Source organism: Fusarium odoratissimum (genome assembly GCF_000260195.1).
Source record: "Fusarium odoratissimum NRRL 54006 unplaced genomic scaffold supercont1.14, whole genome shotgun sequence".
Classification (NCBI taxonomy): domain Eukaryota; kingdom Fungi; phylum Ascomycota; class Sordariomycetes; order Hypocreales; family Nectriaceae; genus Fusarium; species Fusarium odoratissimum.
In genome coordinates, this window is record NW_022158700.1 from 135,258 (window position 1) to 150,108 (window position 14,851).

Below are 14,851 nucleotides of genomic sequence, written 5' to 3' on the forward strand. Positions count from 1 at the left end.
GGAACGCACACGAGAGTGCAGGATCGTGATCTACAGTAAGCAGCCAGCCTTCCGGAGAATATCCATCCATGTTTTCTTTTCTTCAGCAGAATTGTTGGCTACTGTACCTATTTACGTATTTGCCTTGGCACTCGTACGTTGTTTGCCACTCGTGGGAGCACTATAACAGAGACTGATACGATGGTAATTAGACTGTTCGTTGTAAAGCCGACGATAAGATTTTATGGGGGGTTCTCTTGATAGTCGTCACTAGCTCCTTGCGGCTGACAAGTGATGGGGGGAATCCAAATGTACCCCTCTACAGGTGACGAGAACAAGGAATACTCCAGATGGCTCGATCAATTACGAGCCTGTAGTAGATATATTACAGGCTAAAGGACATCCGAGGCTCTTTCAACTCAATGATTTATTATAGTTTGTTATTGAATAAACTTCCCAAAATAAGAAACTCAGGCGTAAAGCATGCTTAAATTCATCTAGCCTCAATCGATCTAGTCTGGTCTACTATATGCCAATGCCATGGATCTCATGACCAATGTTCACCGCAAAGTTGTTCTGAACATGAGTCGTGCAGAGAGACAGCTTGCTGACCAAACTGTCAAAGCGGAAATAATTGTAATTGGTAACAGTTACTACTACATGAACCCAGGTAGAAGTGTGAAATCGTCTTTCTAGCCCGAACGCCTTTGGTATCTCAGTCTCCAAGACCAAGAGTTTTCCCTAGTCCCGCTCCCATTAAACTGCTCACGTGTCTCACTTCAACGACACACACGCTCCGTAACCACATGCCTATGCTACGTTTAACCTGTCTTCTTCTTCTTCTTAGGACGCTCCTCTTCGGCGTCCTCGTCATCATCATCCCGTTCCTCATCTTCATCCACATTGCTCTCGTCACTGCCTGAGCCAGAGCTCTCGTGGGCGCTGTCGTACTCCTCTGCTACATCGCTTTCGCTATCAGTTCGGAAGTCCTCATCCACGCTCTCCTCATCCTCGTCAGCGGAGCCACGGTCGGCCTTCGCGGCAACTTCGTCCTCGGAGTCATCCATCTGCTGATCGAGGGCGGCAGCAAGGAGGTTGGCATCCTCGTCAATCTCGTTCTTGACCCGCAGACCCTTGAGCTTGAAGAAGGTTTCAAGGGCCTTGAGGTCCTCACGGCTAATATTGCTGAACTGGGACGAGCCGGCACCATTCTTGAGAAGAACTGTGATGTCAAATGTCGACAGCGCTGAAACAGCTCCGCTGACACGCGAGAAAGTAACCGATTGTGTCTGCTCGTAGGCGATGTAGACAGCGGGCTTGGGCACAAACATGAATGCCTTCTCCAGACAGTATAGGAAACCCTCGCTTGCTTTGATAGAGCACTTGATGCCATATTGGTTGCGGTGTCTGCACGCGAGTCAGTAATTTTATGATGCAGCAGAAAACAGGGGACGTACGTGATAAAGTCCTTGGCAGGGGATGAAATCTTTCTGTTACCTAGACCGCGGAAGATCTTGGCGACAACTTGGTGGAGAGGTTCCTCGTAATGAGGTTCCAGCTTGTCTTGGTACTTGCTCTTAAGCTCGTCCTCGTTCAAGTTAAGGTCAATAGTGACTTCCTCGTCCTTCTTAAATTGCATGACAACGAAAGGATATCGCGTTTGACCTTGGCGCAGGGGCGGGTCCAAACCCATGACAAGCATGTAGTGCACCTCGTCAGGCTTTGGAAGTACCATGAACTTCTTGATGGCCTCGTATTGAATCTTGTAGTCGTAGGTTTTGCCTCGGAGTCGGAAAGAGGCTTCGTACATGTCGATATCGAAACGACCTCTATAGACAACGTATTAGCGTGCACACAAAAGAGGCAGAAAACTGTACATACCTGGGCGTGAGATGTAGGACATCCAGGAAAGTGGCGATAGTATCACCAGCAGTCTCGCCAATCTCAGCCTTGTCAATCAGAGTCTCATAAAACAGAGTAGCGGCATTCTTTTCCTGCTCGTCGTTACCGGCATCACTGCCTGCGTCCTCTCCTTCAGCCTCCTTGCGGGTGGTAACACCAGGAATGTAGAATCGCATCTCGACAAGCTGATCTCGACCAGCGGCAGCCTTGGATCCTTTCGACCTGGCACCACCTAGCTGGGCATTAGCACCCGTATCAGGGAGTGCCATCTCTACAGCCACCTCGTTGCGGCCAGCGAGGTTGGTGTTTCCAATTTCCGAGTAGGCCAATTCGAATGCGGGTCGGTTTTGGACGCTGAATGTGAGTTCGGACTTGGAAAACTCGGCTTTGCCCCAGTTCCAGCCTCGTAGAGCATGCTCCTTGCTCTCAAGGACGGTGCTGTACCAGTTCTTGAACACCTTGGCAAGGCGGTCGTAATCTTCTTGTTGAAAGCCATCGAGCTGGATTATGCCGGACTTGGCGCGCTGTACGATCTTGATTTCATAGCCCTTGGCGGCGCGACTCCATTGTGCAGAGGCGATGTTGTTATGATCGAGGGTAAAGGTATCGCCGCCGCCCGCAGGCTTCCATCCAAAACCGGTCTCTGCGAATCTGCACTTTCCACTCTCCTTGGAGAGGTCCAAGTAGATGTTATCGAAGCTCTCGCTGTAATTTTGATGACTTTGTTAGCTAGCTGTTGCTGCGGCAATGCTTATGAGAACCATCAAAGGATCGAGCAAGTTCAAGATCTGTGACGAGTAGAAAAGAGGTAATTGTGAGAAATTACATACATAGCAGTCATTTCGGCGACTGATAGAAAGCTTTATGTGTGCAGAAATATGCTGTGACAAGAAGATGTTGTCTTCCTTGTGAGGTGACGATGTGTTACGATGCAAGGCACGGTTTAGTCTGAAATTTGAGTGCACCCTCAGCTAAAGGTTCAGGTCGCGGTCGGCGCGCGTCTTCACGCGGCCACTATAGAATGCTCCACTTTTGTTATGTGTTACTCCAGGTCTCACTGGTTGAGTGCATTAACACAAAGTCATAGATACCGAGACATGGAACCTTATAACACAGGTAGACAGCTTGAGGCCCAGGTTTGAAATGGTTATCAAATGAGAAAACTGAAATTCAATTACGTTGTGGCACCCACGTCTCTCTGTAAGTTCTTAGGTTTCTACTCACGGTAACAACAGCCAAATTGCAGGTGACTACGGATAACTATCCATGATCAAGTCGAACTTGATAGGTCCTTAAGAACACCACGAGCTAATACTATAATATCTTTGTAAATATTGCGTAGAAATAGATAGAATGAGGTAAAACAATGTAGTTAGCATGTGAATTCAACCAAATCCACGAAATGGCAAGTCATCGCCGAGTCCTTTGGCCCCGTGCACTATTAGTTCCCCAACATTGCCTACGTCGGCCCCCCATGTGACTCTTTCTCCGGTCTCCAGTCTCCACTTCCAGCGATAACGTGCATAACATCATAGGTTTGATAACAGTCGCCGCCTTCATTCATCCATCTTCATGATCTACTACTATCAATACCTTTCTCTACTTTCCATCAACATACTCAACAAACTTCAATTCAAATCGTATATGCGTTTTCCCTTCTGCTCAGTAGGATGGTCAATACCGTCATGACAACAAATCGCCGCTCCCGACTGTCGGGCTTCCGATGCGCCTCGACTGGCCGCGTAACCGCTGCCCTGTTGCTATCCTTCCTCGCCTTCTCGCCATCATCTGCTCACAATAACATCGGCGACCGATTTCACGACGACATCCTATTACCTCCTGGGCCAGCACTTCCAGTATCACCAGAAGTTCCTGCACCCGCTGAGCATACCTTCAGCCTTCGGCACATCTACCATCATGGCACACATCTCCACCCAGGCCTCCATCGGAAGCGAGATGTTTTTCATGACGAGTCAAGGGTCTACCTAGCTGCAGAAGACGAATATGGCGAATATGATGTCTCTCGATTAAAAGCCAAGAGCCATTCCCAGACAATCCAGCGTCTAGTGGACCGAAGGCCATCTGTCGTCGACCCTATGGTTGCCGAGTCTCGGCAGAGAGGATATGCAGCCGTGCTTGATGCGTCGGCATGGACTATGGATCAGGTTTCTTCACCCGATATCAAAGATAAGGACACTGTTTTGACTTTGGCTATTATGACGGCCAACGCGTATGTCAAGGACGAAACAGAAACCGATTGGGAAGATGTGGGAGAAAGATGGAACCGCAGCGCCGATTTCGGATGGGAGTCTGATGGTCTTCGCGGCCATATTTTTGTTGACGATACAAACTCGACTATTGTCATCGGATTAAAAGGCACGTCGATGGCTGTTTTTGATGGAGAAGGCACCACAACTAATGACAAGGTCAACGACAACCTCTTCTTCAGCTGCTGTTGTGCCCAACAAGGTCAGTGGACCTGGCATCAAGTCTGTGATTGTGCCACAGGCACGTATTCATGCAACAACACTTGTGTTGTCCAGGCTCTAAGGGAAGAGAATCGCTACTACGGCGCTGCCCGCGAACTATACTCGAATGTCACAGAACTCTATCCTGATGCGCAAGTCTGGCTTACAGGGCACTCGCTTGGTGGCGCCGTCACCTCGATGCTGGGTATGACATATGGTCTTCCCGTCGTCACATTTGAAGCCGTCCCAGAGGCGCTTCCAGCTTCCAGACTAGGTCTGCCCGTTCCTCCTGGTGCTAGTGCCGACTATCCCCAAATGCGCGAGAACACAGGCACATTCCATTTTGGTCACACCGCAGACCCTGTCTATATCGGAACATGCAATGGCGCAACAGCTTCTTGCACCTATGGTGGCTATGCTATGGAAAGCGCATGCCATGCTGGCTATGAATGTGTGTACGACGTTGTCGCCGATAAGGGATGGAGGGTCGGAATTGGTACACATCGGATCCGTTCTGTCATTGACGATGTCATCAAGAAGTACGATGGTGTTCCCGAGTGCAGACGAACTCCTGAATGTAGGGACTGTGCTCAATGGAAGATGTACGAAAGCAATGGCACCGAAACCACCACAACATCATCCTCACCAACCTCGACCTCTATGACTACCCGTACTCGGACCCGCACATCAACTTGTGAGACGCCCGGCTGGTGGGGTTGTCTTGACAAGACCACACCCGCCTCGACCACAACCTCGACTACGTCGACTTCTACGTCTACCTGCAAGACTCCTGGCTGGTTTGGGTGCAAGGACAAGACGACTACCGAGGGCAGCACTACAACGACCGTAGATGCTACTCCTACGACGACTTGCCATACTCCTGGAAGGTTCTGGGGCTGCCGCGATGAAGTTGAGGCCACAACAACAGCTGAACCTGGCCAGGTTACGAACGTGCCTGCTACGGCCGCGCCCACAGGTACAACGGAAGACGTTCCTAGCACGAGTGTGCCAGAAAGTCAGAGATGTCTCACTCGTAGCTGGTTTGGGTTATGCAAGGAGTGGGCTGTTGAAGACATGGAATTTGCCCCAGATGAGATGTAGGAATCGGCACTGAGAGGTCCAATTCTATTAGTAACGTCCAGACCAACTCTCGTATCTCGTACATCGATCACTGGTCGAAAGCGACACGCACCTCTGCCTGTTATAGCGGCTTGATTTCTGTTTTTCTCTCTCTTGTCCGGGCACTTGGCTGCGATATAGAGGGACTCGCTCAGCGGTTAGCCATGATAAGTTTAGCATCTTAGATACACTCATGCAAATCATGAGGATGGAGTTTTTGTTTGGTACACTGGAGGACACGGCGTTTGATTAGGTACGAATGGCCGGGCTACAGTTTTGAACACATGCGATCTACACATGAGACTCGCACATTTAGACGAATGAAATATATTATAATATCAGAATAAATTGTATTAAATTATACACAATTTATTGTTGTACAGTGCCTCACCAGCATGTGTCACTGGAACGCACCTATCATATTACACCGTCTGTCATGATGTCAGCAGCCTAAAAAATCCATCCAAATCTAGTCTTCTCCCCACCAAAAAACGCGTTCGTCAACCTTGCATCTTTAGCTTGAATTCCATCAGGCGAAAAACCACGACACAACACCTCTCCATTATATCAACTTGGATATCGTCTAAAATACGCAATGTGATATCTTTACGCTTATTTCGTTCCGACAATCGATAACTCGCGATGGAAACGGAATCCAAACCGTCCGATATGGGGACTCCCTTGTCTTCCACATTATCTAGCCTCAGTGACAGCGACAGTGACGCTGAAGTTTTGAAGACTGCTGGCCCCAATACCGACACCGATAGCCAGAAAAACAACGAAGACACAGTAGAATGGCTTGCTACAACTCGAAAGCGCCGTTCGACCGCCGGCAATCGAATGAAGTCGATGCTCGCCAACGAGGAACCCGATTCCGATCTCGAACTGCTTTTCGCTGAAGATGAGAACGACCAGGGTTTCTCTGATGCTGAAGAGAACGGTTCGGATGTCCAGATGGACTCTTCAGACGATGAAGACGAGAACGATAATAATGATGATGACCTCGAGGGCGAGAAGGAATTGGAAAAGCAGGCCAAGGAACGTCGCGCTGCTCAGCGCAAGCGAAAGGCGCAAGAAGCCATCCCTGCCAAATTCCGCAAGAAAGTCCGTATCGATCCTACGACGAGAACGCCTGCACCTGCGAAGCCTGCGCCACGACCTAAGAAGAAATCTGAGCGCACTTCGTGGCTGCCGTCTGCCGCGGACCTACCGACACGAGCCTCTTCCCGCCAAACGACTCGACTCTCCAAGGAGCAATTACATCAACAAATGGTGGAGCGAGAGGCGCGCCGGATAAAACAGTTGGCTCAAATGCAGAAGAAAGCTGCCAAGTTGGAGGCGATGAAGAAACCACCGATGACTCAGGAGGAGCGATTACGAGAGGCAGCTATTGTTGAGAAGCGCAATAGCAAGAGTTTGAATCGCTGGGAGGAGGCTGAGAAACAGCGTGAGGAAGAACGTCGAGCGAAATTGGCGGCACTTCATAACAGAACGTTGAAGGGGCCTGTTATTACATTTTGGAGTGGCATTGGTGAATGGATGGGAAGGCATATGGTGATTGAGGAGCCTGCCAAGGAGAAGAGGAAGAGAGGCGAGAAGGCAAAGGGTAAGGATAAAGACAAGGAGAAAGCTGGTCCAACAGAGGACAAGAAGGAGGACGGTCAAAATGGCACGCCAGCTGCCAATGGCGAGATTGCCAACGCCAAAGAGGGATCGCAACCTTCACAAGACAAACCACCAAGCACAGCGTCAGCAGAGCCTGTAGCAGCCTCCGATTCTAAAGACACGAAACCCGCTACTCCTACTAAACCTGTTGAAGATATCACGAAACCCACAGATGCACCTTCAACTTCAGAGACTAGCGGTGCTCCTCCAGCGGTTCCCAAGACTGAAGACATCCCTCCTCCGATGACTATGCCACCACCACCTCAACCGCCGCCTACACCTCCAAGCAACCTGGCTGCTCCAGCTCCTCCAGCATCGACCTTCGTGCCAGCTCCAAGCCCTCCTCGAGCTCAGGATCCTCCACCAAGTGGTCTCGCTGCACCACCCCCGCCTCCACCTACGCCCGCTGGGTCAGCATCAACGACAAATTCCTTCGTGGCTCCTCCGTCAGGACTATCTCGTCCACCAGATTCTAAACCATCTGGCGTTCTAGCAGCGCCTATACTTGCTCCTCCTCCAGGTATTGGTATCAACGGAAATGCACCCCCTATGATGGGCTACGGCAATCCCAAATCCAATGTCCTGGCACCACCAAATACGTCTCAAGGGGCCATGCCTCCTACACTCACTGCAACTGCTCCTCTTCATAACACTCCGTCAACTATCTCACCCCCTCCATCAAAACCTTCAACAGGAGTTACACCCATATCTTCTACAACAAATATTCAACCCAAAACTATCACGCCCGCTCTCCCTACCAAATCTACCAGTCCCGACACTCCCGCTGTAACCCAAGCCTCCGACTCTCAAACTCAACCTCCTCAGCCTTCAACCGGAGCCCGCAATGCCATTGTCTTCCAAAACTTTGACGACAACGCCCTCAAGGATCGTAGCATTCAGACGCAGATCATCTTTGGCCGCAAGATGAATAAGCTTTCCAGTAAGTTTACATGGATCTTCAATAAACGTCACGTTCTCTAACCATGTTCAGAACCTTCTCCTGCGCCTCTTTGCGTAATCACAAATCATCCCGCTCGGTATCGGGATCCGCGTACCGGTCTTCCTTATTACAATGCCTATGCGTATCGGGAGATCCAACGCCTTACCCGAGGCGAGTACCGATGGAGCCATATCCTTGGTGCTTGGGTCGGTAGCGGAACATATGCTGCACGAGGCGTCCCCGAACGCTTCCTGAACCCTGACAAGAAGGGGCCTGAGAAAAAATCTACACCTGACGAGGGCATTAAGGGCAAAGATGCTGTCCAGGCCCCGGATCAAGCCCAGGACCCCCAAACAAATACCCCTGATGTTCCGTCGGGTATCCCGACTACTGGGCACAAGATGACTGGGGTTGGGCAAGGGGCTTCCGCACCACCAAACTCTGAGCCTAATCAGACGATACAACCCAAGATGGCGCCACCGGCAGTCACTCAGCCTACGAAGACTACGAATACAACGGCCGCAACACCAGTAGCGCCAAATACTACTCCTGCTTCTGAGCCAAAAGCTCAAGCTCCAACAAACCCTCAATCAACTACCGCAGGAAATCCCCCAGCACCACTTCAGACAGCTCAATAGTATTCGAGACGAATTGCATAGATCACTGTATATAGTACTTCTACTGGATAGATACAGGGCTGTTGAATCACAGGAATTGGCATGATAACACGACAGCAACTACAATATGTACCACTATGTATGAACACAACATTTTGACAGCACAAAAGCACGGCTGAGATTATTCATCGTTTGACGCGTTAACAGAAGTGTATAACTGGTAAAACCAGTGTTGTAGGTTGTTTATAATTGTGTCTTATCTCATCTATCAAGATTGTGCCACTTGCCGATCGCTATGTCATCTACATACACATGCAGATGAGAGCAAATCAGTCCAAACCCTAATCCTCCCCTTAGGTCCAAGATTCGTGTTTCGATAACTGCCGTGTCGTCCGTCTCATGAACCATACCACCATTCCCTCACATACTCCTTTAGAATTCCATTGTTACACGGCCGTCTATTTCGATTCGCCCAGATCCTTTTCTTATTACCCCTCGGGGATTGTTGTATGGTTGACATCTCGTTGAGCTGCCTATGCTTGCGCCATCCCCTCTTGTTCCTTCTAAAACGCCAAATGCAAATCCCGCTGTGTTATGTTCATCAAATGTTGAACCCAAATTTTTTGAAAACCAGTATTAAACGCCGTCGAAACAATGTTGATCATAGAGTGTGGTAGGCGTTGAAGCCCAGAATTAAGTTGTATCGTATCAGATAGTATGTGAGTATGTTGTAGCTGACTAGTTGGCCTTGGAGCCAATAACGTCAACCATCCAGCCCAGCTCGGCCGCAAAGTCATCCAGGCCGGTATCGATAGGCGCACCGAGGAAGTTCCCGCTGTCGCCGCGAGAAAGAAGCGATGGAGAGTTGACCTTGGCATAGGCTGACTGGGACTCGACAATTTTCCGTCCTTGTTCCTGAGACTCCGGGAGACTGTAGCACTCGAAGGAGTCGGTGGTAGGGGCCATGCCGGGAACAGGCTGAAATGCGAGGATGTCACTGTTGCTACTTGACAGAACGTCGTCCTCGTCATCGGTAAGATCAAAGAAGTTGGTTCCTTCATCTTCGGGAAAGTTTGGTGTGGCTGGCGACAAGAAGAAGCTCGTAGCAGGGTTGATTCGAGGGTTAGGGGCCCGAACAGTCTCCAGCCTAGGTCGTGAGGGAAGCACAGCCGATGCGGGCACACCGCTGACCTCTAATAAGTCCTTCCTAGATGGTTTTGAAGGAATCAGAGGCAGCGAGCTTAAATTAGCGGCATCGCTCCTAACTGACTCGGAGGAAATAGTTCGCTTAAAGGGAGGGGGTGAGAGACGAGTGACGTAGGGCTGTCCATCAGATGCTGCTGAAGTAGCAAAGTTATCGTCGTCATCGTTCTCGTTGTCCTCTACAACCTCTTCAGGGATGACTAGAGATGGCCTTTCACTGAGGTTAGAACCAGGGCGAGGAGGAAAATCATCAGATAGGAAGCGTCGAAGAGATTCAGGTGAGATATCTCTTGTTCGAGTGCCCTCTGATGGCGTCGTGCAACGGTCATCGATATCCTCGGCGGTACCAGACAAGTCGTTGCGGATGGGAGATCGCCCACGCTCGCCTTCAGAGTTCACCTTGCGACCGAACAAGCGCTTCCATGCCGCCGGGGCAGGTGATAATGATCGGGACGAAGACTTGTGATTTAGTGATGGAGATGAGCCAACCCGGTAGGGGATGTGGTTGGCTGGTACTGAAGGTGCAGGTCGAGGTGTGATGTACTTGGATTCGGGATTCATGGTCTTGAGATCGGTAGCACGCATAGAGGTGAGAGAAGCACTTCGCTGCCTGAGAGCCTGCTCGACAGGAACGATTAAAGTATTGACAGTTTGGCCAGGCAGGTATGGGCATGCTGTGGTTGAAGGGAGGCTAGGGTCGTGTGTCTCGACCGAGCCATCTAGCTCATACTGAAAACCCATTGTTAATACAAATGAATGACTGGATTAAGTAGTAAATAATGAATGAATGAGTGAATGAAGAATTGAAATAAGTGAGAGAGGCGATGTTGATTAAATGTGTTTGGGTGGTTGGGTAAACGAGTGTTGATGTATGTAGTCGGGTTCACTAGTTTAAGGCAAGGGAGAGGAATGGGTTTGTTATGAGGTGATATGCAATGCAATGCAATAAGATGGCATATACCGAAATGGATAGAACAACATACGTAGTAATAATAGGTATGACCCATCTTAAGACCACCGTGCCTCTTGTTGGGATACGAAGGTGCTGTGCCAGTACCTGAGCCTGAGCTTGAGCTTGTTCCAGCGCCTACGCCAGCGCACGTCGCAGAAGCCGAGACGGAAACGTCGTCACAGACAATGTCACGAAAAGAATAGCAACCTCTCCACTGATCACGGCCCCGCCGGATGTCTCGTTGCATGGGGTGAGATTGGCTGAAATTGTCCCACGACCCAATAAGCTGCACGGACTGTGTCGAAGGGGGAGTTTGACTGGGGGATGCTTGTCAGCGGCCGTCGTTAAAAGCCATTGGGTGACGGCATGGAAGGGGAATAGAAGCAAAGAAAAAGGGCAGGGAAATTGCACCAAACTGCAGTACATTACAGCCAGCCACACGCCTTGGGGCCAAGGGGTAACAGCTGAGAAACAAACTGGTACGATAGGCTTAGACCGTATGAAATGATAGAGCTGACAATCGTGGGGAGACAAGGGAACCCTTGGATCGATCCCAAGGTAGCTGCAGATAGAGACTTCCATCTGCAATCAAACCCAGCTGTTTCCCCATTTTGATGCATACAGCATATTAGCAGTACCAAGCACTGCAGCTAGAGGCTGGCTAAGAAAGGTTCGACGCTGACTTCAGCTCCGACTTTTTACGCCCTCAATACAAAAGAAAAACATGCGACTCAAACATTTTGTTTTTTTCCTAAACACGGCGTCCGTCTATGTCTTGAGGCAAAGGCCGGGGGGGGGCTGGTCGGGGACAGAGCCAGATTCAGATGATTTTCATGCGAGGGTACAAAAATAAGACAATTGAAGCATACCACGGCAAATAAGACACTTCTAGGTAATGAGTACCGATCCGGGGTAGAGAATGGAATGACAGCGTTCGATAATTGAAACACAAAGGGAATGCTGAGAGATGAAGCTGACGCAGTGGGAGTGAAAGTGGTCCAATTGCTGAAGAGAACGATTTTTGTAAAGATGGATTGGATATAACGAACCGACTCAACGGTCCCGTAGAAGGCGATCCGCAGAAGTAGTGGATCAACAATCGACCAGCGAGAGGCGAAGTAAGGGAGCAAACAAGCAAACAAACGGGAAGAAAATAACAAAAGAAAGAAGAAATGGTCCGAACTCACAACAAGAAAGTGAAGAGAGTCGTTGATGGATCCATGACAGGCGACGGGTGACAGGACCTCACTACAGTTAATATGTAGGCACCCGTTACCACAGGTCGCCGTGGGGATTAATGATGAGATTGGTACTAATCTGGGAAACCAGTCAAGATCCACGACAGCGCCTATAGGCTTTGATGCCGGTGACTCGGACAGGTCGAGATTAAGCAATAATAGGAGGCTGATGAAACACCATGAGGTGTAGGTCGCATGTTCAGACAGACGCGAAGTGGTGTTAGAGAATCTATACTGGCTGTGAATGATTGGATGTGAGCCTCTCAAATTACAGCGAATTTGGTTGTGGGTGGTTGACAGCCAATGACCTAACGAGGAGCCCTGAAAGGTGACGGGCAGTAAGCGCCGCAATGGAGTCTTGGAACAACCCTCGACGAATGTTGACGTGTACCAAGAACTGGGTAAGTAAGGTACGGAATGCGGCACAGGACGGGCGCTTAAGCGCAGGGCGTCAAAGGCAGCGCAAAAGCGAGGCAAGACGAGGATACTCGGCTATGAGACGAAGCAATGCAACAGTCGGGCACAGCGAAGTACAACAAAGGCAGGGCAAGGCGTAGACGAAGAGCCGAGGGCGGCTAGTGAAGCTGCTTGCCTGCTTGCCTGCTTGCTTGTTTGCTTGCGACGCTCGAGTAAAAGTCGTGACCTAGGAGTGGTCGATGCAAAGGTGCGCGCGGACAGTTTGGATAGTACGGTTCCACTAACAAGAGAATACGGATGGACGCAAGTGGTGAATAGACGGACTCTCGCTAGTTTGCTTTTGGGTGGTCTCAGTCTCAGTCGCAGTCTTAGACGAGGAATGAATGGGGAAAAGTAAAAAAGGGAGCCCAAAGATGCAGAATGTTAGATCGAAGAAGAAAAGAGGGTGAGAATTTTGGATGGAGAGGAGGAATATTGGATTTGAGATTGCGGAAAGAGCGGGAGAGACCCAATTCTGACCAAGATGGGGAAATAATGCTCCTTCCTTTCTTCACATTAATTACCTTACCTAGGCCTTACGTAGTTAAGAAGCCAAAGGCCTCGCCAATCTAAGGCCAGCTCGGAATAAGAAATGCCACTGTCATTGGAAGAGACAGGTAATATTTCAGCCGTGGCTATCAAGTGACAGGTCCAGTTCGGCCCAGCTCAGCCAAGTTTGAATATTGGCCTTTCCAGTTGCGATATCGTTCCGGTTCGCCAGTGAGACCAACCGAACCATGCACGAGGCGTCAAGGGGGGCTTCTTATACATCTGGGGGTAGTATTGGCCTATTGGTCTGTTTGAGCATGCGCTATGGAATATTGCCTGCTCCTCGAAGTTTCCCGCCTTTTGATCATCGCCAATGATGGCAGACCGCATGCGTCTGGTAAGGATCGGCATCTTCATGTCTCGGTTTGATGGTTGTCGGTCAACAACTTACAGGTAAACACAAGTAGACAAAGAAAGGGCAGAGACATTCTGCACATTGTACCACAATCAACAAAGACAAAAACGACAAAGCATTCAGGGGAACAAAGGCGATCATCTGCACGAGCACGGCATAGCGAAAGACAAGGAACCCTAAGTCTCTGGAACATTGGTCAGCCGTGATTGGTCCACTAGCCTTCTCTGATCGAACTGAGCCTGATCCCCTTAACTCGAATAGGCTCTAGCGTTCAGCCTGAGACCTGGTGGGTCAGCTTGTGGCAGGGATGTTTGTGGAGCTCAGCCAGGGTGCTGGGAACTCCTTAGCACGAAAGAAGGGCGTCATAAAAGATGGGGCATTTTGTGTCTGTCAAAGTTGGTAAGCTTGCACGAATTATTCCTGACGATGAATTTCACTAATTATCACATCTTGGCAAATCAAAAGGGGAGGGACGGGTGCTGTCAGGATTGGCCAGACACATCTGCAATACAGCTCGGCAAGTTGCCAATAGTCTCCTGCAAGAGATCAGCTGGGATAAACAACTCAGTCTCTGCATTGCGGCATGATGAAGAAATCAAGTCAGGATGAATCACTCTTCAGACAGAATCAAGAATTGCAGGCTCCAAAACCAATGCTACTCAGCTGTGACCAAGGGGGGAGAGTGTGAGCTCCATTCCCGGCCTCCACTAATAATACCTTGAGTGGAAATTCAGGGTCCTCTTAGCTACGGCCAGTGAAAACCTGCGCTCTGAAACTCGCCTGAGCTGTCTTGAGAAGCGAGCGTTTAGTGCTCAAAGCTCAAGGGAGAGACAAAAAGTCGGCGGGTTTTTGACGGAAAACAGGCCAGAACCGGACAGAATGGACCGCATGCATCAATTGTCCTAGGGAAAGACGAGACAACAAGACGAGACAAAGCTGGTTGCGGCTTGCATTGCAGTAGGAATGGCATCAACCACATGCTGTTAGCTAAGTGATATCTATCTGTTGGTGTCTGGATCAACCACGTCAGTCATCACCGTTGACAACAGCCACAAAATATCGTCAACGTTAGCAACGCCTTCTAGGTGCATATGCACAATTAATTACACAACTGACAGGATGCATGTTATCAGCTCTATTTGCTTTTTGTCTCATCTTTTGTCTTTGTCTCGGATGCATCAAGCCTACATCCGCCCTGCACCATCGTCCCCCCAACCGTATTCATTGTTTTCTTTTTTATCGGTAAATCACGTCACGAAGTTCTCATGTCTGAATTTTTCCAAGAAAGTCCCATTGCCAAGTCATGCCCTTTCTTGCTTTTCATCCCGATCTCTATCTCAGCCCCAATTTCAAGAGACCCGTTTTCTGATGGAGGAATATCTCCCTCCCACCTCAAGCTTCTCCCTGA

General features: G+C 49.6%; 4 protein-coding genes across 10 annotated transcripts; 2 read left to right on the plus strand and 2 right to left on the minus strand.

Moving 5' to 3' along the window:
• Positions 1-437: 437 nt before the first annotated feature.
• On the minus strand, positions 438-2,892 carry FOIG_08872 (FACT complex subunit POB3). Its single transcript, XM_031208997.1, has 4 exons — positions 2,712-2,892; positions 1,861-2,586; positions 1,437-1,808; positions 438-1,386 (listed from the first exon to the last, which is right to left on the minus strand). Exons 1-4 carry the CDS (start codon positions 2,720-2,722, stop codon positions 801-803), a joined length of 1,695 nt encoding a protein of 564 aa, XP_031061034.1. The 5' UTR covers positions 2,723-2,892; the 3' UTR covers positions 438-800.
• A 512-nt stretch (positions 2,893-3,404) lies between these two features.
• Positions 3,405-5,836, plus strand: FOIG_08873 (triacylglycerol lipase). Its single transcript, XM_031208998.1, has one exon. The coding sequence runs from the start codon at positions 3,552-3,554 to the stop codon at positions 5,448-5,450; it is 1,899 nt and encodes a 632-aa protein (XP_031061035.1). The 5' UTR covers positions 3,405-3,551; the 3' UTR covers positions 5,451-5,836.
• Positions 5,837-5,877: 41 nt separating this feature from the next.
• On the plus strand, positions 5,878-13,040 carry FOIG_08874 (uncharacterized protein). 3 transcript variants are annotated; one of them, XM_031209000.1, is made up of 3 exons: positions 5,878-8,073; positions 8,125-11,324; positions 11,376-13,040. In XM_031209000.1, the coding sequence occupies exons 1-2, from the start codon at positions 6,111-6,113 to the stop codon at positions 8,709-8,711; spliced, it is 2,550 nt and encodes an 849-aa protein (XP_031061037.1). In that variant the 5' UTR covers positions 5,878-6,110; the 3' UTR covers positions 8,712-11,324; positions 11,376-13,040. The 3 variants fall into 3 exon arrangements, with proteins under 3 accessions (XP_031061037.1, XP_031061038.1, XP_031061036.1); XM_031209001.1 differs by having other exon boundaries at positions 11,381-13,040; XM_031208999.1 differs by having other exon boundaries at positions 8,125-13,040.
• Positions 5,878-13,124, minus strand: FOIG_08875 (uncharacterized protein). 5 transcript variants are annotated; one of them, XM_031209002.1, is made up of 3 exons: positions 12,033-13,124; positions 10,877-11,162; positions 5,878-10,622 (listed from the first exon to the last, which is right to left on the minus strand). In XM_031209002.1, the coding sequence occupies exons 1-3, from the start codon at positions 12,065-12,067 to the stop codon at positions 9,429-9,431; spliced, it is 1,515 nt and encodes a 504-aa protein (XP_031061039.1). In that variant the 5' UTR covers positions 12,068-13,124; the 3' UTR covers positions 5,878-9,428. The 5 variants fall into 5 exon arrangements, with proteins under 5 accessions (XP_031061039.1, XP_031061041.1, XP_031061042.1 ...); XM_031209004.1 differs by having other exon boundaries at positions 11,715-13,124; XM_031209005.1 differs by having other exon boundaries at positions 5,878-11,162.
• Positions 13,125-14,851: the final 1,727 nt, after the last annotated feature.

Excerpts from the sequence above, each read along its gene's own strand:
- FOIG_08873 (XM_031208998.1), top strand. The coding sequence starts at position 3,552 with ATGGTCAATACCGTCATGACAACAAATCGCCGCTCCCGACTGTCGGGC.
- FOIG_08874 (XM_031208999.1), top strand. The coding sequence starts at position 6,111 with ATGGAAACGGAATCCAAACCGTCCGATATGGGGACTCCCTTGTCTTCC. Across the intron at positions 8,074-8,124 it reads CAAGATGAATAAGCTTTCCA|AACCTTCTCCTGCGCCTCTT; the intron begins GTAAGTTTACAT and ends AACCATGTTCAG.
- FOIG_08872 (XM_031208997.1), bottom strand. Across the intron at positions 1,809-1,860 it reads GTCCTACATCTCACGCCCAG|AGGTCGTTTCGATATCGACA; the intron begins GTATGTACAGTT and ends CGTTGTCTATAG. Across the intron at positions 1,387-1,436 it reads CCTGCCAAGGACTTTATCAC|ACACCGCAACCAATATGGCA; the intron begins GTACGTCCCCTG and ends ACTCGCGTGCAG.
- FOIG_08875 (XM_031209002.1), bottom strand. The coding sequence starts at position 12,067 with ATGGATCCATCAACGACTCTCTTCACTTTCTTGTT. Across the intron at positions 11,163-12,032 it reads ACTCTCTTCACTTTCTTGTT|TCAAACTCCCCCTTCGACAC; the intron begins GTGAGTTCGGAC and ends AGCATCCCCCAG. Across the intron at positions 10,623-10,876 it reads GTCATACCTATTATTACTAC|TATGAGCTAGATGGCTCGGT; the intron begins GTATGTTGTTCT and ends ATGGGTTTTCAG.